Below are 27,706 nucleotides of genomic sequence, written 5' to 3'. Positions count from 1 at the left end.
ACTAAAGGTGTGAGTGGCATCCCAGAGGAAAAACAAGGTCAGTAGGAGGGCTCAGGATTCCTTCAGGATACGTCTATATGACACCGTGTTTTTTACTGTCTGGTCCGTAGATCATTCTATCTGGGTGGATCGCTTGTGATACGAGGAACAAAAAAAACAATGGGTGTCTATTCCGCACGACTGCACTTGACCACGGCCAAGCCTTCGAGCCTTACATGCCTCGGCCAATAGCTGAAGACGAGAGAACATATTTGACGAGAGCTGCGTCTGAAAGCACGCCCTTATCAGCAAACGGAAGAGGACGACTGGAGTCAAGTCCAACAGTCAGTGAAGCTCAGGTGAAGCGTAGGAGAGTCGTAGAGGTGAAGGATCGCTCACAGCCGAGGAGAAAACTCCACCGTGACACCCTGAACTTTCAGTAAGTAGCCTGTGGGTTTCTTTTACTGGCTTAATAATAATAATAATAATAATAATAAAAAGAAGAAGATTTTTTTTCAAAACTTAACTTTTTATTAAGTTCATGATCATAAAAAAATTATAAATACAAAAATCTCCTTCCTTTATTTTGGTTTCTTAATAAACCTGTTGTAATGATGATATCATCAAAACAGCACAAATATTTTCCTTTATTAATAATAATAATAATAATAATACTGTTAAATGGTGCCTTGGTTTAAATCGTTTAATTTTTCATAATAAATACAATATTTAATTTAATTGATATGAAAAACCGGGTAACATTTATAAAAACATCTCAACAAAAATATTACGTAATATCAGATATTTTTCTCACCATACCGTATGTTACTACTATGATAAAGATCAGAGTGTGGGACTGCTGCTGGGAAATGCAGTTTTGTAATCCATGTTTGCATTCAGTATTCAGATCAAACAACCCGAACGTTCACGTGATCATCCGACCAGTCGATCGAGTCGCAGCAGTATTGGATAAGAATCGTGTAGATATCAAGGAAAGAGCTCGAGTCAGTGTTCACGTCTGACATTAGAGTATGAGAAGATGCGATCGCAGTAACGTTATGCGTGACATGGAAACTTCTATATGCAGCTTTTCGCACAGAATGCGTGCAGTTCTAGATGCAGAAACGCCTAGTTGATGAAAAAGGTTAGATAAGAACGAGCAGACTAGTTTGACTGCGTTAAACAGAAAGCCTGGAGTGGGTCAGACGGCCACTCTGTACGACTGCGACGAGCTGAAAAGCATCTCAGTATGAAACAGTATGAAATAAACAACGGGAAGAGTTACAAATAATCTACGGATGCAATAAACAAAATAGGGATGTTTCTTAAATTCGTATGCGTTCATTATTTTTATGTATGATTTTACGTTCGAGTCAAACCGGGACTCGTGATGACATTTATTATATTCTTATTCTTAGAAGACTTCAAACATAGTACGGTGATGAGACTCTCATCTCAGACGAAGTAGAACATGTGAACGGCGCGAATGCTTTAAAGAAAGCCGTAAAGTAAGTGTGAGTGACGATCCTGGCCGAGGTGACTCGGAGCACAGCGATCCATGAGAATCGAGGGATAACTTGGGGTCACAAGAAACGAAAGAATCTGTCTGTAGGAACTGTACACACACACACACACCATTTGTACAATACAGTAGTGCGACATCCCCCGTACAGTCCTGACCTCACTCCAAGCCATTTCCACATGTTTGGGTCATTAAAGGAGTTCCTGGGAGGCCAGCGTTTCAGACTTGAAGCAGGCAGTCTGATCATGGGGTTGGCGTACTGAGGAAACTCTCTACCTTGATGGTGTCCAAGCACTAGTGAAACATTAGGATAAGTGCATTATTATTATTATTGTAGCAGGGGATTATATAAAGAAATAAAGGAAGTTTTTCTAATATTTTGTGTAATCAAAATTCCCGGTTTGACTTGAACACCCCTTGTATAGCGATGACGTTCAGGTTAGCACAAATCCAATCAGTAGCTATAAGCTGAGCTTACATTTTAGCTAGATTTTAGCCTTTGGACGAGAAACACATCTTAGATAATTGACTTTGGACTAACAAGAATATTGTTTGCATTGTTTGAATTTTTTAACGGATTTCATTTTCATTAGCGCTGGGATTCTGCTTCTTGCTCAGACATGGGAAGTGAACCGATTACTGTTGAGTATTTTCCAGCCAAAGAATCTGTACGTACCCTGCTTTCCATTTATTATTTCAATGTCACTTTTTTTAATTATTATTATTATTATTAATGTGTAAGAATGAAAGAAATAAATTTCATGAAGCAGTTATGTTCATTCGTTCCAGATGTGGTGGGGAACTCTTGGGACCGTACGTCCGTATACGCCCTTCGATCCACATCTGGATGCACGTCAGATTCACGACGCCCTGGAGAAGAAAAGTACGATCCTACTGTACATCATCCACTTAATGAGTTCACAGTAATAGACACAATAACACACAATACTGGACTGAAATACCACCTGTATACTGTACAGTGATTATCGTGTGTATGTCGGCGTGTGTGTTGTGTGTTAGATGCTGACGTGATGACCCTGATCAAGATCCTTACTAACAGGACCAACGCACAAAGACAGAGCATCGCTTTGGCCTACCAAGAAAAAACAAAAAAGGTAGTAAGGGTTTAACACCCAGCGCTGTGGAATACTCAAACCTGATTGGTCAGACTGGTTTCTCGGTGGGACACGACAAACTGCGTTTTTTTATTTTGATAATTTCACAAAAAGGAGGAGTGAATTTTATTTCGGAAACTTTTTTATTGTTTTCCAGCGAGGCAGCAAATATACAGTATGTACGAGGGGCGTTCAAGTCAAACTGGGACTTTTGATAGTGCACAGTGATAGAACACAGTTATGAGAACTTTATTTCTCTATATGATCCCCTGCTACACTAATGCACTTATCCCAGCGTTCCACTAGTGCCTGGATACCATCAAGTTTTCCCAATTCACATGTCACAAGGAAGTCCCGCTTTGAGTTGAACGCCCTTCTTCCTGTCCTGGTGCACCTCCGTTTCAGACTCCGACAGACTCGAAAAGAACAACCCAACCTCTCCCTTTAAGATCGAAGCAGACTTTATCAACTTCTCCATTCTCTACATTTTTTTATTTCCTGTACATCCTGATCGAGATATTCTATTACAATGCATTCTTTTTCGATCCTTTTTCCTTGTTTTGTTTCCTCTTTCAGGATCTGAATGCCGCTCTGAAGAAAGGCCTGTCAGGTCCTGTGCAGGAGCTTCTCCTGGCTCTCATGATGACTCCAGCTCACTTTGACTCTCACCGCCTTCGACAGTCTATGGAGGTGAGCTTTCGTCCATCCTCTAAGACTGTGGTTCTCAACCCGGGTCCTGGGAACCACTGATCTTGATGAAGTACATTGGGACGTGCTGTCATAAAAGATCAATGATGCAGTGATGGTAATCTGGCTAACAAACGAAGAAGATTCATTTATGAGAAATAATCCTTGCAGGGTGTCGGCACGGACGAGGAAGCTCTTCTGGAGGTCTTGTGCACGAGATCGGCAGCTCAGCTCCGAGATATCACGATAGCGTACCGTGAAAGTAAGAAACATTGATGGAGTCCTGGAATGATGTATATTGTACGAATACTGTAAAACACTTGCAAGCTTGTCCTGTTGTAGGAAACGAATTACTCAAGAGGAGGAACCGAAGAGTTTGACAGCAAAATGAGATAAGTTGAGGATAAGCTGAAAAACAGGTTCGCAAACAAAGCAAAAAGCATTGCAAAGTGATAGATAAGATTCCATGCGGATCTCGAGTCACAATTATTTTAGACAAGAACATATAGTGAAATATTATGTCAAATTGTTTTGGATATATAAGTGTGAATTTGGTCTGTTTTTTTTTTTTGCAAAAAGCTATAAATCCATCCCCCACAGTTTCGCCACTATTGTCAGCCTGTAGTTGTGTTTGTGGTCATTTAAAAACGCAGTTTACTGTCAATATTATGTTGGTTGACTTCCATTTGTGCACTAAGCCACTGGGTGTCCGTCAGTCATCCCCTATGGTATCATGGATGCCGAGCGATGCATACCTGGTTATGCCTGGAGTGACCGCAACAGCAGTAAAACATCGTTTTAAAACTTCCTTTTTCTCTCTCGGTTTTAACATTCTCTGTAAATCAGTTGAACCATTTAACTCACTCACGGCAGCCGCTGTGTCTCCCAGCTTGTTGTTCCTTCTCAGTGATCATGTGACAGAAAGGAGTAAAGCGTTAAGCCGGTCATGACGTCAAAAACGGGGTGGAAACGTGTCATGGTTTGCTTAAAAACATAGAACGTTAAAGCTTCTAAAAATAAGATTATATATCGGTTTTCAATATAAAAGTTCTGTTTTAGACGATCCAAAATTGCTAAAAGTAAAAAACAGCTTTTATCGTGTTTTGCTGTGAAACTGTTCAACATTTACAACCTTGAGGTGGATTATTTTTCGATAACAGCACATCCTGAAATGTTCGATTCGATTCCGCTTAAATTCTAACAAATACTACTTGTTATTGATATTCTAATTTTGATTGTATGTACTAGTGTTGTGGATCTACAGTAGTTACCTTCAAACACGTTAGCTCCTGTTATCACTTATGTTACAGCAGCTAGAAACAGCTTGTCATCCTTTATTAAGTAAAGACCTTCTGATAGTGGAAAACCTACTAATTTGTTAATTAATTAACAATTTCTTGCCGATCAGAATAAGGAATTCAACAGCATTCAACATTGTAGAAATGTCAGATATTTTATTTTTTTTTCTGTTTTTGGCCCAACAGTGTACAACTGTTATCTGGAGGATGACCTGATCAGTGAGACCAGTAAAGAATTCACCAAATTGGTGTTGGCCATATTGAAGGTATCGTCTGATTAAAACAAAGAGTTACTAATTAAAGCTCGTTTTAAAGAATTGTTGACACAGTTTGTCTAATCTACAGAAGGAGGAACGGAACACGTCCGGCAAGATTGATTATGAGCTCATCGATCAAGACGTCAAGGTGTGCCTCACTATGCTTCCTAGCGAGATCAAGAAATTCCCAGATCATAGTCAAAAGGTCGAGCAGTTGTGGATGTTCTGATCATGTCTTGGTGTGAACATGTCTAGGAACTCAGAGACGCTGTCACTGGAAAGAAAGCGAACCCTGGCCCCTGGATTCAGGTGCTCACGTCACGCAGTTCTGACCATCTCAAAAGAGGTACGAACCTCTCAACCTCAGCCTCAACCTCCAGTACTAAACTCTTACAATGTGCACCCAGTGTGACTTAACTCTGTTCTACTAGTGCTGTCTAGACTCGAGGATCTGAAATGCGAGCCAGTGGATAAAACCATCCAGAGCCACTTCTCAGGAGACCTTCGACTGGGTCTGCGGATTCTGGGTAAAGAAACGACTTAAACATAAATGTCAGGCTACAATTCAGTTTAAACGTAAAACATAAATTTAGTAAGGTTTTGCATCTTAGGTCTTAGATTGTAAAGGCTCGCAGCTTAGAAAAGCTCAGCTTACAGAATGCTAGCAAGCAATCAAGCACCAAAAACGTTAGCACTGTCGCCTTGCACCTCCAGGTCCTGGGTTCGATTCCCGTGTACGGTCTGTGTACATGGAGGTGCATGTTCTCCCCGTGCTTGGTGGGTTTCCTCCGGGTTCTCTGGTTTTCTTCTCAGATTAATCTAATTGGTGTTTTCAAATTGCCCATAGTGTGTAAATATTGAGGAGGTCCGCCCATGGTCATAGAAATGGGAATAAATACAATGGTCATCATTGTTCTCCATGATCCCAAGTTGGACTACAGAGGTTCCTAGATGGATGGATGGATGGAGACTCTTTCACCCTGCATCTCTGTGGAATAAGTTAGGGGTAGTTGTGGCTCAGGAGGTTGAGATTTACGTTGCAGGTAAAAAGGTTGAGGGTTCGAGCTCTGGCACCATGGCTGCATTGCCGTTGTTGGTTCTTAGGCAAGGATCTTAATCCTGTGGCTATAGAGTAGACCCAGTCAGTGGAGATCCAGGACATCCCAAGCCTGGAGAATTGGGTCGGTTATGGCAGGAAGGGCATCAAGCATAAAACCTTGTGGATCGAAGGAAAGGGAATAAGCCTGAGAACAAAAATAAAGAAATCTGATTAAAAAACACAATCAGAAAATTGTTGTTGTTGTTTAGTGGTAGAACTATCTATCAATCTACTGTATGTATCTGAAGAAGGCTAGGTTAGCTGTCGGGCGGTTAGCTGAAGTAATTCTCACAATACACACACAGTAGGTCTGGTGCAGCTAAAAGGCCATGAAATCAAAAGTTTTGCACCCCTTTTCTGGTACATATCGCTATTGCTTACAATTTTACTAACCCGAAGATTCATCTTCCTTCTGCACGCAATACAAGCTACCGTTAGCAACATTAGCAACATTTTCACACTGTAAGGCTAATGTTGCTAATCTTGCTCCCATTATTAACATTAGCCTCACAGTGCGCTCATATTCCTAAAACAAACTTAAAAAAAGTCTTGCTTGGTCTTGCTTTCCTGAGAAGGTCTTCATGAGCGCCAGTTTCACCGTGGTGCTTAATGGGTTTTGCAAATGGACTTATATGACAGCTAACGTTATGCTATTCAGATTCTCACGTCTCTGAAGCACATGTTTTGTCTCTGCAGCTCAAACGATCCAAAACAAGCCACTCTTCTTGGCTCAGCGCTTACACTCCTGCATGAAGGTAAGGAGGCTGATGTTCCCAAATCGTTACCACTTTAGCAGTTGTAGAGTGACTACAGTGTGTGTGTGTGTGTGTGTGTGTGTGTTAGAAAAACGCCGTGGTTCGTGGCATCATGGTGGGTCAGAGTGAAGAGGACCTCCTGTGGGTGCGGGTGGAGTTCCTAAAACTGACCAATCTCTCCCTCTACTCCACCATCCAGGTCAGACCTCACACACCAGACGCTTATTCCACATATTACAGACACGCTCCAGTATACACTGTGTATTCATGATGCCTTTATGTCGTCTGACTTACAGAAGGAATTCAAAGGTGAGCTGCAGCTGGCTCTTCTGGCTCTGTGTCGATCTGAGGATTGATGGAGGAACGAGTGTGGAAGGAAGTGCACACAGAACGCGGCGTATCGGTTTATATTGCGAATAAATCTGTACAGAATTCAGTTTTCATGCATCAGTACACTTTCGTTACTTGGAGTTACACAGATATTTAACATTAATAGCAAAAAAAATTGGTCAATTGTAACATCTTATTAAATTTAATATTATTCCTAATAAAAATGTGTGTCATTTGTGTTCAACATCAACCTGTACCTGGAAGAGAACGATTTGTGCTTTATGGATTTATATGATTTTATTTTTTTGTCTTATTAAATTCAAGAGACAGACCAATAAAAACTAATAAGGAAATGACTTATATGTTTATAAGCTTCTACTTGTTTCCTGGATGTTCCACGATGTAAACACGTCACTGTTAATGGTGCAAGGCGGCTTAGTGATTAAACACTATCGCCTCGCACCTCAAGGGTTGGGGTTCAAATCTCATCTCTGTTCTGCGTATGTGGATTTTGGATGTTCCTTGCGTGTCCTTGGGGACAATCTCAAAAACTGAGTGTAATTGAGTGTGTTGGTGCCTTTCAATGTCTTGGCACCAATCCCATCTTTTCGTGATGAAGCCTCCAGGAATAGAACACTACACCATGTGTATTTTCATACAAAATCATTTCATAAGTGATTTTTACATATCATCAGTTTCTGGTTTATGAGAGTAAAACCTTTCTTTATTTCTCTACACTTAGTCTCAGTGATTCACTAGTGCTTGGATACCATCAGGGTCGAAAGTTTTCTCAGTACATCGGAGTCATGATACGCCTGTTTATGTCTGGAACGCTGGCCTCCCAGGAACTGTTTTCAGGAACGTTTTGAAGCGAGGTCAGGAATGCGACAGTACCTCCCAGCCGAGTTCCTGTAATGTGCATGTCGTGTTGGTGAATGATTGTGTGTACAGTTCACACAGACAGATGCGTCTCTTTTGCATCCATTGATTTTCAAAGACCCACGCTGAATGTTCAGGGAAACGACTGTAGTGGACTCGGGATCGTTATTCACGAACGTGTGGCCTTTTTAAAAATGTTTTCGCCGTTCAAATAATTTACTGCAGCTAAGAGCCTCATCACCGTACTGTGCTTCAATCACTTTTTACACCATTCACCAGAAGTCTCATCGCAAGTCCCGGTTTGACTTGAACTACCCTTGTATAATGACTGCTTTTTGATATTTCCTTTAAAATTATGTACTTTGTGTATCACTTTTTGCTCTCCTGGGAACGCCAGTTAGCTTAACCTACATGTCTTTGGACTGTGGGGGGAAACCGGGGGACACGGATGAAACGTACCAAGCATGGGGGGGAACATGCAAACCCCATGCACACACAGACCACGAGACGGGAATCGAACCCTGACCCTGGAAGTATACAAGGCGACAGTGCTAACATCAAATAGGTGATTTGGGTTAGTGGGAAAAACATTTGTGCTGTGATAAAACACATATAATCCTCAACCGATTGATTCTGCTGGAGTGGATTTGATTCAAACCTATACATGTGCTATATCAATTCAGCTTAAAGAAGTCAAGAAGAAGAGCATAACCCTAACCCTTTCCCATCTGCTGATTCAGCATTTCCTTACAGGTTCACTTTGTTTTCCTATGGTCCCCCTTTCCTTTTAGGAGAAGTGTCGGCTTCCTTCCTTGTGTCACCCTGCGCTAACAATGATGTCACCGTTAATACAATGAGAAAATAAAGCGTGGGCATGAACTGCTCGTGTTTCTGCCCAGATCTCATTTGTAAAGTATAGATGTGCGCTTAAGTTAAGAACCGCTGCTGTAATCATAAAGACTTGACTTGTGTTCGTTCACTGACTTCTATTCACATCATGTAATGGTTTAGAATCTTATCCCAGTATCTGCAGTCACAAAAAACAAGGACGGGTTCCCTGCTGCCTGGTTCCTGTTGGCGAGTCTTACTCAAATTAGTCAAGGAAGTTTTTGTACTTGCTTCCTCTGTCCTGCTCCATAAGGATCGAAATCTACAAACCGGATTTCCGTGAAGCTGCGTCGTGACGAGCGTTATCAACAACCATGTATTCACAGTCAATAAAGTAAAAAATGATGAACATATGGAACATAATAACGTTGATTCATGACTGCCTGAGGGGCATTTGCTAGCTACCTGATTTCATTTTAGTCAAAGAAATGTAAGTACAGTATATGTAGCTAATGTATAAAGTAGTATGGTGTTGACTGAAACTAACCGCACTAAACACGACATGGTGGCTCAGTGGTTCGGTTTCAGGGTCCGGGTTCAATTCCCGCCTCTGTGTGCATGTTCTCAATGTTTCCCCGAGTACTCCAGTGTCCTTTTATAGTCCAAATACCTGTAGATTAGGCTAAATGATATTCCCCATTTGTGAATGCCTTGTGCCCTTATTCTCCTGGCATAGGCTCCCGGCCCCCTGTGACCCTGTATACAAGATTAAGATGATGAGTGAGTGAATGAGTGAGTTTACCATGATTTAACACTAACTGTTTGGATAATTTAATGCCACTTAATTTTTTTTTTTTTTACAGTGTACGCACTATGAATTACACCAAATTTGTACACTAAATTTATTAAAAAATTATTTAAATTACAGTAAATTTTGACTCATGTGATAAATACAATTATAACGTTCCATATACCAATACCAAAAAAATAATTTAATTAACAAAATTATATATATATATATATATATATATATATATGAGTGTGTGTGTGTTTGTGTGTGTGTTTCCAACAGTGCTCTTGAAATGTAAAGAACCAAAATTTTTAAGTTTGCCTTCTTTTTGCTTCATATGTCAGTCCACTAGAGGGCGCTAGATATAAAGATATGTTGAATCCCTGTTACAACGCGCATGAGTTGCAAATTCGTTGCAAATCCGCTATCTACTGGTCACAGACTATTGGAAATAATGATTTTTTTAATTAAAGTTTTTAATTCAATTATGTAACATTTTATTCTACATATTAATATCGTTTCATTTTATTTTCTTTGAAATTTTCTACGAAAGACTTTTAGTGAATCTAAGCGTAGACGACGCTGCGTCACTTCCGGTTTACAGGGCGGGGTAAAGCGGAAGTGGCTTTAATATGCGGAAGTTGAAAGTGGGTTACTGAGTGAGGGCGGAGAGAGAGAGAAGGAGGATTGTGCGCGAGAGCTAGAAAGGGAAAGAAGAAACACCCTACATCTTTTGCCTTTAGCCTCTTTCTTCGTCGGCTGCTGTTTTAGTATTATTATTATTTTATATACATACATATAGATAGATATATAGATTTTTGAACAGCTTTGCTGGATTTCTTTCGGCAAGAAGAAGGATATTTTACGCGATTGAGAAATCACTTCATCCGCAGAGGCTCGCGCGCGCTCCGGCTAACTCGCACAAGCTAGGCTAAGCCTTATCTAAGCTAAATTTTTGACTCGCGTAGGGTTTATTTTTTCGAAGAACAAAATCACATATTGTGATTTTTTTTTTTGCGAAATCATTGTAAGTGTGATAGGTATACTTGAAGTAAAAACGTTAATAAATAAATAAAGTCGAGTGTTTATTGGATTGTGACGTAAGTCGATACCAGGTCGCTCGCGCGCACAGATTTTTTTTTTTTACTCTGATTTGGGTTTCAGCGGCAGATCGCCACAAAGCTCGGCATTACCGCCAAATTACACGTTAAATAGAGGAGAAGGAACAAAAAAGCTTTTAGGAATAAAATGGCCGGAGTGAACAGCGTGGAAGCGGTGAAGCGTAAGATTAAAGTTCTGCAGCAACAGGCGGATGAAGCCGAAGAGAGAGCCGAGGTCCTGCAGAGACAGGTCGAGGAGGAGAAACGCGCCAGGGAGCAGGTAACATCCAAAACCCCTTCCACACCCTTCTCTATAAGGAACATCATCAGTTTGGCAGTTGAGACAGGAAACAACTGATGAGTTGACAGTTAAGAGGCTTGCTCAGGAAGTTGTAGTAGACATCTCTCAGAAGGTTTTTCTCAGATTATATCCTTAGATCAACTGAATTGTTCAACCTGAGGCTGAATAAGTTTCTAGCAGCTTTGAAGTTTAGTCCATCACTCAAACTGCAGGTTTATTTCTAAATAAAAAGGGGACACTAAAGTAATCTGAAGTTAATTCAAGACAAGATCAGAGAAGGATGCATTAGGCTTTTTAAGGAAGCCTGGTCTGGATTTGGAAAATTGGCTTTAAGAGGCCGAGAAGATGGATGGATGAATGAGAATGAGACTGCCAGTCGGCGGTAATGTAACCAACCTACTAGATTCCAACCGCTGTTAGGCAACAAAAAAAAGAGAAGGAGGTCTGAGGTTAGAGCAAACTGAAAGCATTGCATCGGAATTTGAACCCATGCCCGCATTCGGGTAATACTCCAGAAAAAACAGGGAGAGGGTTTGAACCATGAATCTGGAGCCTTAGCGATCGCTTGGCGTTGTTTCTTTCCGACATTGCTAAGCTGCATTTTTGTCCATTATACTTGTGAAGGGTTTAAGAAATCCCAGAGCCTATGCAAAGAAACTTGGGGCATAATGCGGGCGACACCCTGGGTGGGGTGCAAAGGCAGAATCTCACACACGTACACCCAGTGATTATGTTGTAGGCAATTTGGAAACCCACCAGGCACAAGGAGAATAGGCGTGGTTTAAACCCCCCAGCCTCAGAGTTGTGATGTAACAGTGTTAAAAGCACTACATCACTGTGGTTTCCAGCGACACAGTTTCAACAGAGAAAAGTCTGGTGATGTAAATGCTAAGTTTGTAGTTTTAAAAAAGTTTTTTTTTTTTTTTAGATTATTATTAACTAGATCTTGGAAGGTAAATGAGTGTAGATTATGTAATGTGTTAATAATTAATGAGCCATAATACTTGTTGAATTGCGCTACTGGAAGGTGAATCCACACTTTAGTGTATGGTCTTAATGTAAAACAGTCAACGTCTTCTCTTAAGACAGTCTGTGTTAATGGTAACAGGTTTAAGCCGGGTTACATCACACTACTGCATCATTGATTATTTTCTTATAACAGCACTAAGTGTTTTAATCCTTGCTTAACGTCTGCTCAAGACTTGATGCTGTGTAATGCCTGTGCCTCATTGTGGGAAATATCTTATGTTGTGCTTGATTACAATGGCATCTCACATTTACAGCTCTAAATAGGAGGTCTGTGTGTTTTAATGAAAATAACAAAATAGTCATATAATTTTTTTTTTAAAGTATAGAGCGAGGTGTGTCCTTTCCTAGGCCTTAATCTTTAGGGAAACATCCTTATTAGTTATCAGCATGATTTCAAATAAACTGAGAGAAGTTAAAATAGTAAGAAAAATAGTACACCAGAATGGTTAATAATGTGCACTGTTATTCACCAGCCATACCTTGGGGGCTAAACAAGGAGCAGTTCGACTGGTTGATTTAGTTCCTTAAAGAATAACGGGAAGGCGTGGTGGGGGGGCGGGGGGGTTGTCATGGAGTGTCATATCACTCTTAATAGTCACTTTGTCAGAATTCTGTGTCTGGCCTTTGTTGGGAAAGTCAACTTAAGATGAAGGAGGTTTGCAGTCTCTGTGGAGTCATGCTCAGCTGCGACTGGAAGTGTGCTTGCCAACTGATTGTGGGTCCTCCTTTGGGCGGGAGCCAGGCAGGAAGCGATGCTTACCACAACGCCATCCTGTTTTACAAATTCAAAATGCAAAATTAGTTTTTTTCCAGCAGTACACATTCACCTGTTAAGTGTCTTGTAGGAGCTTTGGGAAGAATTTCCGCCCATAAAAAATTTCTGTTTAATATTAACAGCGTTTTCTTTTTTAAGAGAGGGAGGACTTTTCCTTTTTTGCTCCAGAGAGAGTGTATCTCCATGGCAATGGTCTTTGCATTAAGGCAAGTTCATCCTCCTCATGAGCTGCTCACAGCATTGCCATGGCAGCAGTGTTTCATTTTTGCATCGCTTATTTGTCATATTTTGAACTTTGTTTGCTGTGGTTGTATATATTTTTTTTCCTAATTGTTTTTGGACCACTGATATACTCCCGTAAACACCCTCCTTAAAAAAGACAAACAAAGAAAAAAAGCAACTGCTGGCTTTCATCTTCTCTCTTTATGTCCTTTAGTTTAGTTTTTCTCCCCCTTTAAAGACTGATTCTTCTCTCTGTAATAACATTTAACAATTCATTTATGAAACTAGGCTTTAGAGGTCGCTAATTAGGACCACTGGGCTTCTAAAGAAAATCTGCTTATGTGAGACAGTCCAGTCAAGACGTTTTGTCCACTGAGCTGCGTCAAGGGCAAATGTTGATTTCTCATTCATGATTTCTCTCTTTCCCTCCCTTATTCTTTTCCATCGCTTTCTCTCTGGCTCGTGCGCAGGCTGAGGCGGACGTCGCTTCTCTGAACAGGCGCATCCAGCTGGTCGAAGAGGAGCTGGATCGAGCTCAAGAGAGACTCGCCACCGCTTTGCAAAAACTGGAGGAGGCAGAGAAGGCTGCAGACGAGAGCGAGAGGTGTGTTTGTGTGTCTGTATCTGTGTGTGTGTGGGCACTGACCTGGATAAACCAAGCCTTAAACACTGAATTATTAAGATTAATGGTTGTGTTTTATATGATGATGCACCGGTGAGTGGTTGTGTTACATGATCTATGACTCAAGACTGTATGCCAGTTCTCGCCTGATTTACATTCTAAAATGTTAATGGATGCCACGATCTTGTGCAATACAGCAGATTTAAACCTAGCTGTAGGTCATATTTCCTCCAGTAGTCCCAGTTAGACCAAATCCACACCTGGTAATTGATGCATAACTATATTGAATTAATGAATTAGGTAGTTGAATCAAGAGTTTTCCAAATGTAAGTTCAGTTAATGTAAAATTTTGTGAATCGAATTAGCTATACTGGGCAAGTAACTGAAGAAGTCTACTGTATTATATTTTGTATGGGTCAGATTATATATTTTTACAAGTGTTTAATAACTTTTACTATTTTTCCAATGCCTTTCTAGTCCAGTGTTGCTGGAGGTATAGATTCAGCTTGTCAGCCAAAACCTCCCTAATCATCCACTTTCTAAATTAAACTGTTAAATAATTTTTTTTTTTTTTTTTGCATACAACATTAAACACACACAGTCACTATAAAAAACATTTACAGTTGCCATGATTGTTGTCATGAACGCATCTCAAGTCAAAAACTCTGATTTTAGGTTCGGAAGCATTTATTAATCTTGAAAATTTTAAATTTCTATTGAGCAAATTGATCTTTTGTTATGTTACAGAGAGGTTTGTAAATTTAAAAGGTTGCTGCAGTAGAAAAAAGGTACTAGAGCTACTAAAGTTACTAAGTTCTCAAGAACAGTCTCGAATAGTAGACAAGTATGTGATTTAACATGCTTTTTGTTCGGAGAAGGTCAATTTGCTCTTTTTTTTTTTTTTTTAAATGTCAAACTGCAGCGTATCAGAAAGAAAGTGAAAAATCCCATCTGGGGTCACGGTCTCTAGTCTGCAACACCCTGACCCAAACCTGACCCCGTTTTCACATTACATGCTTTCTGAACATTTATTTAAAATTAGATTACAACTAACAGCTGGGTTTAGGTGGAACTTGAGGTATTTTGCACTTCTGTAATGCGTGCGTGCACACAGCTTAACATTCAGAACTGAATAAAAAGCGAGCAGGGTCTTGGAGTGAACGAAAATTTAGGTTAAGTGGAATGATGATGCAAATGCAGGAAAGCTAAAGAGTGTATGGATATTATTGATTGGATTATATTATAATCAGTGTTTCCCTTAACCTTTGAAGCAAAACAGCTTGTTTTTATAAAAGTCTTCCCTGTACATTTGTTCCATGTATCTACTTGCGTTATAAATGTTGCACATATGTGTTTTAAGTAATGATGTTAGGCTGCTACTGGTTAAGTTAGCTGGCTAAATATCTCCAGTAAATATATCTAGTTAGATTTTTGTGATTTTGTGTTCAGTATTGAAGTATCTGATATTATCGTGGTTAGATGAAGATAGTGGTCACACCCAGCGGCTGGTCTGTGGGGATGTAGTTTGATACCCCAGGAGAAGAAATTTCATTTATTATTTATACATGCGCAGTATTTGCAATTATTTAATATTACAGTGGCTCCAGTGTAAAATGTGGCATAGGTTTAATTTATGATGTATGGTTGGGCAGTTACCTCACTGGTGGCACTTACAAAATGCAGATTAAAAATTAATTTATTTTTTTTGTTTTTTTGACCCATTCGAGTTCCTCTTTCCAATCTGGCTATAAACAAAAAATATGTATAAAAAAAAACAAAATTTTAAAAAAGTAGGTTAATTCTAAAGTCATTTTGTAGTGACGTGACATAACTGCACTGGCTGTAATATCTGCTCTATTGGTAATGCGTTACGTTGCTACATCTGCTGTTGCTCCTTACATTGTCATAACTTCATCATACACAAGAGCAATCAAAGGCAGAGAAAAACAAAAAATTAGTGATGAAGTGTCACTCAAATCTTATACTGACTATACTAATATGCAGGTAAACATTTAGCTGTGGATCAGTTTTTATATAAACCTCACGGTCTGGTCTAGATTCTTGCAAGTTGTTTTTAGCCGGTCAAACAGCAGTATTAATGTTTTGTGTGTGTGCATTTTAGGGGCATGAAGGTGATTGAGAACAGGGCTCTAAAGGATGAGGAAAAGATGGAGCTGCAGGAGGTCCAGCTGAAGGAGGCCAAGCATATTGCTGAGGAAGCTGACCGCAAATACGAGGAGGTAAAGTTTTACCCCAGCCTATTTCTGCCCTGGGGTTAAAGCCTGCCCATCTTCTCATTCTCTAAGATTGGGTGTGTGTATCTGTGTGTTTGCAGGTGGCTCGTAAGCTTGTCATCATTGAGGGTGAATTGGAGCGCACAGAGGAGCGAGCAGAAGTTGCTGAGGCGTGAGTCAGGCTTTCAGTCATCTCAGTCTCTCACACACACACTCGCATTTCTTAATGGCCAATAGCTCATTCCTTCCCCTTATTTATGTAGATACGAGCTATTTTTGCATTTCACCCTGCACACATGGGTGACTTTGCTTTTCTTAATCTAGCAGGTCACATTTTAGAGTTCCTCTTTTAGACACTTGAGCCTGCAAATTAACATCTGCATCACCCACAATCACAGAGACCCATCCCATCATGCAGTGCCCTTAGATCTACAGGTTTTTTTATTTTTTATTTTTTCCTTACCTAATTGCATGTTGTTTTCAGCACACATCAAGAGCAACCCCACCTTTATGTCTCTGTCTTTTAAAGAAAGGCTTACTTTATCTTTGAAGCTTAGATAAGTATATAATTAAAAGGTGGTATAAAAATTATTAGAGCTCTTGAAGAGTGCTTGCATTATTCACAACACCATAAAAGTGGGAATGCCGTACATATCATGACTGAACATTACCTGTGCTTCCTCCCCCCCCCATCTGTGCCACTGGTGCGTGCATGTTTTGAAAAACTCCCACACACCCATCCCTACCTGCATGCGCTTTTGGGTCCGCCCTGTCACGCCTCGCCTCGCCCCTCCTACTTCCTCTTCCTCCCTGCCCATCTCAAAAAAACAGCAATAGACGTCGATTGGAGGAACTGCTGAGGAATTACGACCAAACGCTGAAGAGTCTGCAGGCAGCCGAAGACAAGGTACTGGCCCAGTTCTGTTTCCCAGTGGGTTCCTCTTACAGGCCCCGGGGATGAGCAAAAGTGGGCCTCGGATTTATACCGAGCAGTCCGGAACTGGTATTTTTTTATTTATTTATTTTTTTAAAGGGCTTGCTTGCTTGCTTCCTATGCCCTATGAGCCTGTTTTTTAGGGAGGTTCAGGCAGGTGTTTGAAAAAAAAAAAAAACTGTCGAATGACCCGGCTTACCCTCGCCCTCCTTGTTCACCCATCTGCTCCCTTTTACCTTCATCCTTTCTCACCCAAGTGAATGATCTGTGTGGTTTATGCTCGCAATTAACTGCATGAATGTGGTTCAGTTTGTGTTTTTTTTAATTTATTATTATTTTTTTAAATAAAATCGTCACTTCATACGATCACTTCTACTCGCCCAGTTTTTGGTTGCTGTTACAGTCGGCTATTTTTAGTTCACCTAGAATCTAACATGGCTTCTTTTTTTGTTTGAGGGATGAACTAATTTACACCCAGATCATGCACTAGCAGTCCATAATGTGTGTTGTTGTGTTTTTTTCTCTCTTCCTGTTTGTGTTTTTTCTGTTGTAAATGTCTTTCTATTTTGTGTCCCCTCCCTTCTTCCCTCCCCCCACCCCCTCATTTTTCTCATGTTTATTCCCATAATTTGCTTTCATCTTCTCATCTCAATTCTTTTCTCAACTCCCCCCCCTCTACATCCTGACTCCTCATTTTTTCCAATGTCTTTCTACTCCTCCTCCTTTCACCCCCCCTCCCCACACACTTCCCCTTCTCTTCTCTCTTTCAAACACCAAAATGTGAAATTAAAAATCACCAAAAAAAAATCCTGCAGCAAATGTGCGGAATTGGAGGAGGAGCTGAGAAATGTCACCAATACCTTAAAGTCCTTGGAGGCCCAAACTGAGAAGGTAGGAAAGGAGAGATGTAAAAAAAATAATTTCTGCATGCTTGTGGGATTTTAGGTGGTTCTAAGCCCTAATAAACTACAGTACTTAAGGGAAGAGATTCCAGAATAAGATATGAGGGCCTCATTTTGCTTATCGGCAGAATACAAGCCCGGGTCTTATCAAAAGACCACGGCTGCGTGGTCCTACTAGCCTCCAGACATTTTTACTGTTCTCATGCATGATGTGAAACATTAAGACTTTTTTTTGGGAGGGGTTTTTTAAATATATAGAGTTTAGACTTTGTGTAATAAAGCCATAGGATTTTGTGTTCTGGTTTGAAATTTTTTTGAAATGTTTTTTGAAATGAAATGTTTGTCTGTTATTTTGTCAGTTCCTTATCTTATTCAGTGTTCGCCAACAAGACCAGACTATATTTCACAATTTCACTGCCTGATCTGTTTCTGGCCATATTTAGGAAACATAAGTCGTCATAGAAACCACCACAGAGGGATAGGATTAATGTGAGGCTGTGTTAGAAATGCGCTACGTGTAGTCAAGGGTAGTGAATAATATATATTTTTAAAAGAGAACACAGTTGGAGTCTATTTTTTGTATTAGTTCTGTCCCCCCCTTCTCCTTTGGAATAATTCTAAAGGACGTTGTCGTTTTTTTTTTTTTTTTTTTTTTTTTTTTTTAAAGCATCGATATCTTTTTCTTCTTTTTTTAATATGGATGAAATTGAACTGTTTGTGATTTAACTTGTAAATCTGTAACAGTATCAATGCTTAAAAACCCACTTTGTTTAACTTTTTTTTATTTGAGTACATCAGGCAAGATGAAGGAAAGCTAGAGACAGGCTAGATGGAAATTCCCTTAAAATATTCCCTTAGCTCTGCAGAATATTGTCCAGTTTGCAGTTTAATCCTTTGAGGCATGTTTACCCAGAAACACTGTGTTTTGCAGAGATGTGTGGTAGCGTTCAATTGCTCAGCTATGCTCAGACAAGGTCGTTTCGCCATGACGTCAGCACTCCAGATAACTGTGGCTCTGTGAATGTTTGAGCTCTCTCTCATTCACTGGCTGATTCAGCTCAAGCTGTGGAGGTTTTTTTTTTTTTTCTCTTTTGCCCAGCAGTCTTGAATCTTGAGGGAGCTCACTTATTAATAGCTTCGCTTCTGTCTTTTTAAACCGACACTGAAAAGCAGGACAGGTTTTTGCTCAAGAGAGAACAGTATCGAATGAAGGTTCTATATATATATAAGATAGATAGATATAGATATATAGATATTTGTGTTGGGACAGATGTTGGTCGTAAACATGCCCTGTAGATTAGTTGTATGCACCCTGCATCTGGAATCAATCAGCTGTGTCAGTGAACTTGTGAATAGAAGACAAAGGTTTGCTGCTGCGTAACCCACGAGGCCTTGGTGTGTCTAAAATGTGTGTGATAAAAGCATCTGGTTTCAAACAGTGTGATTCTCTGATTGTCTGTCTGTTTGTTCATTGCAGTATTCCCAGAAGGAGGACAAGTACGAGGAAGAGATCAAGATTCTCACGGATAAGCTGAAGGAGGTGGGGCTCCAATACTTCTTCACTATAATAACTAGCAAAGCTCTGGTGTTTTAGGGTGCTCAGGACCCTTTTGTTGTTGTTGTTTATTATTATTTAATGTAAAGAATCAGCCAACAAAATTATAGACTTCAAGAAAAGATAAAAAAAACCTTGTAAAAATATTTTAATATTAAATGTATTGCTATATGATAATTTTATATAATATTAGTGTAACATACATCATACTATTTTTCTTTTCTTTAAGTGTGTATAAATTTTTTTTTTATATCTTAGCAGCTAGCATTTTCTAGCAAAATCAGTTTACCATCAAAAGTGAAAGGGAAAACCATTTTGCTGAAGCTTCAGTATTGATTAAGTCAATTTTGCTTCAGGACTATTCAGCAACTTTATCAATTTGTGAAATTTTATTGTATTAGAAAATCACATATGGCTCCCAAGATTTTAGTCTTCATAAGCAGAACGTCTAGAACTAGACCAGTTTTATTTTTCTTTCCCCATAACTTTACATGTGCACTTATCTCTCTAAATTATAAAATGTCTTTATGTGCTGGAGAATTATAATGTTCCTTCCCTGGAACCAAGCGGCGTCTGTAGTTTGCTTCATAAATTTCCAATAAATTTGTAACAAATGAGAGACCTGCCAGTTTAGTATTAGAAAACCCTTGAAGTAGTTCCCCTAAAGCATTTGTAAAAACTTTTTGCACCCTGAGATCGTTTTTAGCAACATCCTTTAGTTTTTTTTATTGCCGTTGTTTGTCAGAGTTAGAAACCACAAAAGCAGGTCATTGTGAAATCGGTAAAGAAATGACAAAACACGCATGCACAGTACTAAACATGCTTTGACAATGGTATTGAGATTGTAGCTCCAGCACCAAACTTACTAACCCGACTGGCTACTTTTCATGAGGGAGAAGAAACTTTTTATACATTAAGTTTGTGCGCATGTGTTCTTTTATTTGAGTTTCCTGTAAAACAAATTTGTTGACGAATCTTTGCTGCTGCTGTTTCTTCCTTCTCAGGCTGAGACTCGCGCCGAGTTCGGTGAAAGATCAGTCACCAAGCTTGAGAAGACCATCGACGATTTGGAAGGTAGGCAGCTCAGCTCACTATATTCTGATTTAATCATTCTCTCACAACTTTACATGTGCCTTCTGATCACTGTGTGTACGCCTACAGAAACTGAGTGCAAGGCCGTTAGAGGAGAGCCGGGCCATGCTTTTAATGACGCAACCTCCATGTAAATACTTAGCATGTGTGTGCAGTGGAGTGAGCTGCATGTGCACTTAGTTTTTTTTTTTTTTCTATCCCCCCCTGCGTGATTATAAAGCATCTAAAAGTGCCACTCTCAATTCCGATTGAGAAGTGTTGCTAGCACTCTGTGGGTGTGTGCGTGTGCGGGGTGTTTAACCTTTTTACAATCTATGCTAACGGCACTCATGGACGTAAACCAAAAACCCACGAAGCTCTTTTGTGTTTACATTATTATGTCCAATAAATCACTTGCACCCACTCTTATTTAATCAGCACAGCTCGGGGTCGGCATATAATACTTCATACAGTACGTTCCGGACTTGCTAACTAGTTCCGCAGTGGGGTCAGCTGACCTCGTTTAAAGAAGACAAGCCCCGGGAAGACAAGGCTCCATGGTGTTTACTCCGCGATTGACTGGACCCCATTTTGTCTCTGAACTGTTTTCCACTGTATTGGACTGTGAACCGAAATTCAGTTTATTCACAATCAGGACAGCTTTACAGGACAGACGTTTTCCATCATCGGGCTCCCGGACTGATTCATTTAAACCGGTCAGGCTGACTCATTTCTCCTGCACACACACACACACACACACGGGACTTTAGACCATTTATACAACCACTTGTATTCAAGTTAGTATCCCTTTATGGAGTTTGAGATTTTTCACTAGATGTGAAGTTACTTAAGCCTAATCCCAATTCTACAAATCCCAATTCTAAAAATCGCTAAAGTTTGCTAGCGGATAGCACAGATTGCGCGATATTACAAAAATATATTTTTATGTCAGGGTAGAAAATGGAATTGGGATTGGGCTTTAGTTACCTCCTGAACAAGAAGGAACCCTTTATTGACTTTGATAAAAGTTTTTTTTATTTGGTATATGGGTTATACCAACTCCTCATGCTTTTATTTATTTATTCAACATTGCTCCAAAGTCCAGTCTTTATGCTCTATAGAATGTTTTTTTCTCTGATTAGTCTCACTAACAAGTGGTTTTCTCATAGACGCACAGATATTTATTCCTAATCCTGCGAGGTCTCATTACATTGTATGTGTATTTAAGTGCTCTTACTTTCACTATTAAACACGGATCTGATTTTTATGGTCAGTTTCTTACCATGCATCTCCATTAACCTTTTTTTATTTTCTTCGCCCTTGACCACGATTCTTCTACGAAGTTAAAGGTTTAGCAAAGTCCTTACAAAGCTCCTCAGTGCTTGATGCAGCCCAATAATTTCACCATCCTCAAGTGGTGGCTTTATTTATTTTTTGGGTCGGGCAGTGCGTTTACACAGAATATGTAATGGTGGTGCAAATATACACCACCCTAATGCTGTTACTGTGCTCCACAAGCAACTCGTTCTGCACTACACAACAGGCGAGATCTCTGGTTTGTAAAACCACTTAATTTACACGCACATGTTAGGGGCTGATCTTTGTAGAAACAAGACCGTGCAAAGGCTGATTAAAACGGAAGAGGATGCATCTCAGTAGTATGAATGAATTGACTATGGTTTATAAAACATAAATTAACTTTGTTTGTGGAATTGGAATAACCATAGGTCGTCCCCGACTTATAAACATTTGAGTTATGAATTTCTGCGGATAAAAAAAACAGACCACAGTTCTACGAACATTCGTAGATGTGGACAAATCACGGTAGTAGCTCACGTGTATTGTCCAAAAAAAAATGGACACTGCAGTGCACCAGATACCAATATTTACAATTATATACACTATATTTTCAGTGGGTAAGTAAAGGTATAAAATATCTAAAATTCTGTACATTGTATGTATATTCTGTACATTGTATGTGTGTGAGGGTGAGTGCAGGAAATAAGTCGGCCTCACCGGTTTCAATGAATCAGTCCAGGAGCACGATGATGGACAATGTCTGTCCTGTAAAGCTGTCCTGATGGTAAATCTTAATTTCGGAAAATCCCCAACAAAACTCAGTTCACAGTCCAATACATTGGAGAACAGCTCTGAGACAAACGTTCAAACGTGCAGTAAACACCATCTAGCGTTGTGCAGCTGTATCATTGGGATTCCCCTTGCGATTTAAAGGTACAGTCTCATATACACACACGCACAACCTAATACACGTTGTATATTCGTGTGAAAGGCGTACAAGACTCACTTTGATGAACTTAAGAACAAATCTGACTTACGAATGAAACTTGAAGAAATTTAACGTTATTGTTACATTAGATAATTTAGTGTAAATTTACACGTCCTACAAATTATTTACGAATCCAATTTGCGGTGACCTTAACGAACAAGTGATGCCGAGAGAGAGAATAAAGACGCTCGTCACACACAAGTGGAGGTTGACGATGGCTTTGACAACTTATGCCGGTTCTTGGTTCGGCCGTGTTGCTTTTTTATTTCTTCATTGTAGTTCCTCTATGGTGAAGCTTTAGAGATCGTAAAAAAAAAACCTGATAAAAATAAACCCGTAGTCTGCCTCCTACACACACTGCGCCGTTACAGCACAGCCTCATTGTTTGCTCTTTGCACGTTACTGTGAAGCTCACGAAGAGCTGTGCATAGGTGTCGTCGAGGCTGGTGCGAGTGTGTTTGCGTTTTTAAGCTCACTCTACAAACTAACAGGATTAGCAGCATGGTTAAGAGTTGTGGTTAAGCTTGGTTTCCTGCATGGTTGTGTTCTGGAGCGCAGAGTGACATAAGGGCGGTGGGAGGCAAAGGAGGGGGGGTTGTCATTACAGTGCAACTTACTAAAAATACAGGAAACTGTTTAGAGCTGTTTTGATAATTTTTTAGCACAATTATTTTAGAAATCTAACCTGAATACCGTCTTTGAGCTCTAACCAGGTTGAGTATTTTAGCACACGGTAGGTATCTGTTGCTACTCCGTAAGATCAGCTCTCGTCACCAATACCACATTTTTGTGTTTCTAATGACTAAGTAAGTGGTCATTTTATTCTAATCTTTCACAACATGGCAGGGATCTCAACCAAACTGCAGACTTATACCAGCGTTGCGTTCCACTTTAGTCGCTCTTTCCTGTAAGCACACGCTTTCTCTTTCCCTCTCGCCTACATTCCCTTTCCTCCCACTCTCCACGTCGCCTCTGTGAGCAGCTCATTCCTGAACGATGTCGAGGCCAGGACTCTGTGTTCATTCCCTCCCTCTCCCTCATCACTCCATCCGCTCTGATTTCATCACTTTCTCTCCTGGCGTGTGTTCACTTCTCCTGTGGCCATCTCTATCTCTTTATCTGTCTCATGTTCTCCTCTGACTAATATATATATATTTTTTTCCCCTTACTCTACATTGCTTTGTTTTGTTCGTTTTTGGGTCGCCACTGTCTATTTATTTTTAATTTTTTTGTTGTTTTTTCTTTTCCCTGTTAACTGAGGTCTTTGAAAAAGCAATTTGTGACGAATTTTCACTTTGCTCAATGAAATATAAGCATTAGGCTGTAGGTTTAAATCTTTTAATGATGCATTAACCACACGTCGGATCGGTTAAGCCAGGGAATGCTCCCTAAATGAATCAGAGGGATTTCGATGTGGATGTGTAATGCATCATGTATTTGTCTAGTTTAATCTGTCTACACACACATTTGGACGTTGTTCGACTCAAACAGGGCAAATGGTAACATCATGGACCGCCGCTCTTGCCGAAAACACCAACAGCTTGATTCGCCCTTTGGGGAATGTTCCAGGTTTTTTTTTTCTTTTTTTCCCCCCTTCTTCCACACCCCCGCCTTTTTTTTTTTTTTTTTTTTTTTTACGGTGACTGACTATGGCCATTGCGGTTTTGTATGAGCTAATATCCTAGTATGCTAGCAGCTCGCCTAACAGCTACATGCTTTGTTTTATCCCCAGCTGCCTCTCCTCTTACAAGAGGAAAAGTTACTGTTCTGGAAGCAGGAATGTGGGCTTGCTTGAAATAATTTTCATGATATAAACAGTATTTTGTGTAGTCTGTTAAAATGTCTTGTCGAGAAACAAGAGTCTTGTACTTAACACCACTACACCATATTCGCATACACACTTCGTTTTTAATTTAACCTTCACCATCTACTGGTGAATATAAATCTTGAGGGTAAAATCGTTTAGGCTAAATCGGAAACGCATCACTAAGTGAAAGAGGTGTAACAGAAAACACTAACGTGACATCATGGCGCAAAAACATTAGTGGAGAACATAGCCAGTGGAGAAAAAGGAGATGTTGTAAGGCCTTGCTCGGATTTATGCACATGAAGGTATATAATGTGGATATTTGCTGTATAATGTTTATCTGAGATTAATTTCCAGAGGTTTAGATTTGTAACTAAGCTAATTATACGTTAAGGCCAATATTAAGAAAGCAGGTTTAACAAGGTTGAAACCACTTCAGAAAAGGCTTTTCACGCATGACATGATCGTACAAGCCGTGTTTTCCTTCTTCTTTAATATAGGAAAAGCAGCGCCTTTCCCTGGTCATGTGTTCTAAGACATTTATCTACATGGTCTTAGAATACAAAACGTTATATTTGGTACAGTTTTGTTTGCCACTTTTGGATGAAGATGTAGGTCAGTTTAACGATCACTAAAAGCAAGCCAGAGGTGACCGCAACAAAGAAAACCCCCCCCTGAGATGACATCACATATAGGTCTCGCCTGATACCTGACAGGCGGCAGCAGTTCTTAGGTTCAGTTCTGTCATCACCCGGTCTGGTTATGCACCAAAGGAAGGGTGAGGTGTAAACTGTGTACTTTTTGAAATCGTTAAGGAACTGTTGTGCAGGACCAGACGCAGGAGGGGTGAGTCAGGAGTGAGGCAGAAGTAGAGTTATACGTATGAATCAGACGCGTCTGGAAGTGGAAATAAGCCACATCCGTAATATTTCTACAGATGAAGCTAGATCTAAATAGATAGAGCTACCTAAAGTTTTACTTTATTAGAATTATTTTATTTGTAATATTTATCCCTAGTTTTTTTTTATTATGATATAAACACACTCTGAGCCGCCTTTTACCTGGAGGGTAATAATAGTATTTCTTGCAATGCTGCTGCTGTACACCTTCCTGGATGGAGGATGCCGCCTTCACTGTTTGTGACCATGCTCTATAGGTTTGAGTAGAAGGTGAAAAGATTTTTACGGTTCCTAATAATGAACTGCTTAATAACTTTAGGTTTTAGGAAAAATAGTCTTAACACTACTTTCTATTTCCTGTTTGCATTTAATATCTTGAAACTTGCAACAAAGAGTTTAACATGTTTCAGCATGGCTTTTTTATTTTCTTTCCCACCCCATGTGTAACGAATTACATCACCAGACATGTCTGTGCTTTTCGGTTTCATCATAACTTTGGCTTGGTGGCTTTATGTTGGAACGATCCCGTAGGTATTAGATTTCAATTCCTGTGTGTTTATTTTTTGGTGGGGGGCATTTGAACAGCACAGGTTTTCAGACGTTATGCTACCTTGCAAAAAATATCCACACACCATCATGTTTGAGATATTTTGTCAGGAGAGAATAAATCCATCCTTTAAACTGGCCCAGAATTTATAAAAATTTTTTCCTCCCTCTCTCTCTTTCTTCTCTCACCGCCCTCTTTCGTGTTTTTGTTTTGCAGAGAGGCTCGCCACCGCTAAAGAGGAGAACATCAAGATCCACGCCACGCTGGACGCTACTCTGCTGGATCTCAACACCTTCTAAGAGTCTGCACCGCCCCCTCTTTCCTCTTCTCCTTCTCCCTTCCTGAACACCCCTCACTCCACCAGACCACAACCCACCCCTACCTTTCTACCCCCCTCCCCCACCTCTATCAGTTACTGAGTGGCTGAACAAGGGCAAGACGTTTTTTTTTTTTTTTTTTTTCTCTCCTTTTTTTAGGTGTAGGTAGCACTTTAGCTTCGGCCCTCAGTATTTCCCATATTTTCTTTTTCATATCTATTTTTTTTTAATTTTTTTTATTATCATTATATTATTATACTTTTTTTTTTTTTTTTTTTTGGTGTAGACTCCTCTCATTTCCTCCCCATGAACAAGACTGGATATGATAAAGCGCCGATGTCTTTCTGCAAGTCGAAATATTCCTGATTTTTGATAAATTCATTCCTGTAATTGTGTGAAAGTAACGAGACGGCACGCTCTCTCTTGCTCTCTCTTGCTCGCTCTCGGTCTTTTTTCAGATTTCTGTGTTCTGGTTAGTTTTCGAGTCCCGCAGTGCAATATTATTAATACAGTATAAAGAATCTGAAAAGTTGCCGTTCAAGATACGACTCTTCTCACCTGGCTCTTTGTAACCCTGCCCCCTCCCTCCGCCCTTTTTTTTCGGCCCCGTCCGTTCTAACACTTGAGCACTATTATTTGTTACAACAGATCTACATGTTTTTCTGTGCCAATGCCAGACCATTATATTACAGTCGTTCTCTTGGCCATGTGTTTCGCTTGGGGGGAAAAAGAGCTAAGACCTGTTACTAATTATGCCGAATCATCTCACTTGAATTTGTTTCCTCTTTTCTTGTTGTTCAGCAAAAAACAAACTCAACGGTTTTTATTCAACCTTTCCATTTCTTTTAAGGCTGAGGTGTACAAACACTAGGTGACTGATTCAAGTTTGGTGTGAAGTGAGGGGGAAAAAATTTACTAAAACCAGGCGAACACTTCAGTAGTTTGTTTTATCCCCCCCCCCTGGGGTTAGAGGCAGAGAGACGGGATGTCACATTTCCACTGCCAAAAAAAAGGGTGAAGGGGTCTAGAGAGAGTGAGGGGGTGAATAAATATACGGTATTATCCATAAGCATCTCTTCAGTGTACTGTCTCTGCATCCACACATGGAGTGAGTTAAGTACTTCAAAGCACCAAGAACCTTTTTAACTGGAATTGCAAAGTTGTTAAGATGTAAACATTTTGCTATTAGTGTTTCATTGTAATAATGACACAAGATCAAAATCCTTTTTTTTTTTTTTTTTTTTTTTTAAATAAAGTACTATAACACTTAATGAGCTTTCTGGGATTCATTGTCTTCGGATATTTATTAAAGGGCATAGCATTTGGATGCTAAAGCTTTATTGACTTTTTTGAAAAAATAACGTCTAATGATGGAATTGGTTCTTAAGAGGTCTTGGACCAAGAATATATTTTTTACAATTTTATTAATTATTATTATTTTATTAAATATCATGATTTTATTTAAATTTAAATATCTTTAAAAAGAGTTTAATGATTATAAGGAATGTGCTATATTAAATTAATCTTTCTCACTTAAAAAACAAAACAAGCGCAGCATTTAACAA

At 39.7% G+C, this 27,706-nt stretch overlaps 2 protein-coding genes across 5 annotated transcripts; both read left to right on the top strand.

The window, feature by feature from the left end:
- The first annotated feature begins 265 nt into the window (after positions 1 to 265).
- Positions 266 to 7,398, top strand: anxa14 (annexin A14). Of its 2 annotated transcripts, XM_053486531.1 has the most exons (13): positions 268 to 418; positions 2,095 to 2,169; positions 2,291 to 2,384; positions 2,522 to 2,616; positions 3,193 to 3,306; positions 3,475 to 3,565; positions 4,788 to 4,867; positions 4,947 to 5,006; positions 5,114 to 5,204; positions 5,290 to 5,385; positions 6,654 to 6,712; positions 6,801 to 6,911; positions 7,009 to 7,398. In XM_053486531.1, exons 2-13 carry the CDS (start codon positions 2,122 to 2,124, stop codon positions 7,066 to 7,068), a joined length of 999 nt encoding a protein of 332 aa, XP_053342506.1. In that variant the 5' UTR covers positions 268 to 418; positions 2,095 to 2,121; the 3' UTR covers positions 7,069 to 7,398. The 2 variants fall into 2 exon arrangements, with proteins under 2 accessions (XP_053342507.1, XP_053342506.1); XM_053486532.1 differs by lacking the exon at positions 2,095 to 2,169 and having other exon boundaries at positions 266 to 418.
- A 2,798-nt stretch (positions 7,399 to 10,196) lies between these two features.
- On the top strand, positions 10,197 to 27,386 carry LOC128512828 (tropomyosin alpha-4 chain-like). 3 transcript variants are annotated; one of them, XR_008356328.1, is made up of 8 exons: positions 10,197 to 10,919; positions 13,437 to 13,570; positions 15,711 to 15,828; positions 15,924 to 15,994; positions 16,654 to 16,729; positions 17,572 to 17,647; positions 19,136 to 19,198; positions 20,218 to 20,287. XR_008356328.1 is itself a non-coding variant. In XM_053486256.1 (8 exons), exons 1-8 carry the CDS (start codon positions 10,788 to 10,790, stop codon positions 26,121 to 26,123), a joined length of 747 nt encoding a protein of 248 aa, XP_053342231.1. In that variant the 5' UTR covers positions 10,198 to 10,787; the 3' UTR covers positions 26,124 to 27,386. The 3 variants fall into 3 exon arrangements, 2 of the variants coding, with proteins under 2 accessions (XP_053342231.1, XP_053342230.1); XM_053486256.1 differs by lacking the exon at positions 17,572 to 17,647 and adding an exon at positions 26,041 to 27,386 and having other exon boundaries at positions 10,198 to 10,919; XM_053486255.1 differs by lacking the exon at positions 16,654 to 16,729 and adding an exon at positions 26,041 to 27,386 and having other exon boundaries at positions 10,199 to 10,919.
- The last annotated feature ends 320 nt before the right edge of the window (positions 27,387 to 27,706 follow it).

Source organism: Clarias gariepinus, chromosome 25, assembly GCF_024256425.1.
Source record: "Clarias gariepinus isolate MV-2021 ecotype Netherlands chromosome 25, CGAR_prim_01v2, whole genome shotgun sequence".
Taxonomy (NCBI): Eukaryota; Metazoa; Chordata; class Actinopteri; order Siluriformes; family Clariidae; genus Clarias; species Clarias gariepinus.
This window is presented reverse-complemented; position numbering and strand designations above follow the sequence as displayed.

Excerpts from the sequence above, each read along its gene's own strand:
- anxa14 (XM_053486531.1), top strand. The coding sequence starts at position 2,122 with ATGGGAAGTGAACCGATTACTGTTGAGTATTTTCCAGCCAAAGAATCT. Across the intron at positions 2,617-3,192 it reads ACCAAGAAAAAACAAAAAAG|GATCTGAATGCCGCTCTGAA; the intron begins GTAGTAAGGGTT and ends TTCCTCTTTCAG. Across the intron at positions 5,007-5,113 it reads TCATCGATCAAGACGTCAAG|GAACTCAGAGACGCTGTCAC; the intron begins GTGTGCCTCACT and ends GAACATGTCTAG.
- LOC128512828 (XM_053486256.1), top strand. The coding sequence starts at position 10,788 with ATGGCCGGAGTGAACAGCGTGGAAGCGGTGAAGCGTAAGATTAAAGTT. Across the intron at positions 10,920-13,436 it reads AGAAACGCGCCAGGGAGCAG|GCTGAGGCGGACGTCGCTTC; the intron begins GTAACATCCAAA and ends GCTCGTGCGCAG. Across the intron at positions 20,288-26,040 it reads GACCATCGACGATTTGGAAG|AGAGGCTCGCCACCGCTAAA; the intron begins GTAGGCAGCTCA and ends TTTGTTTTGCAG.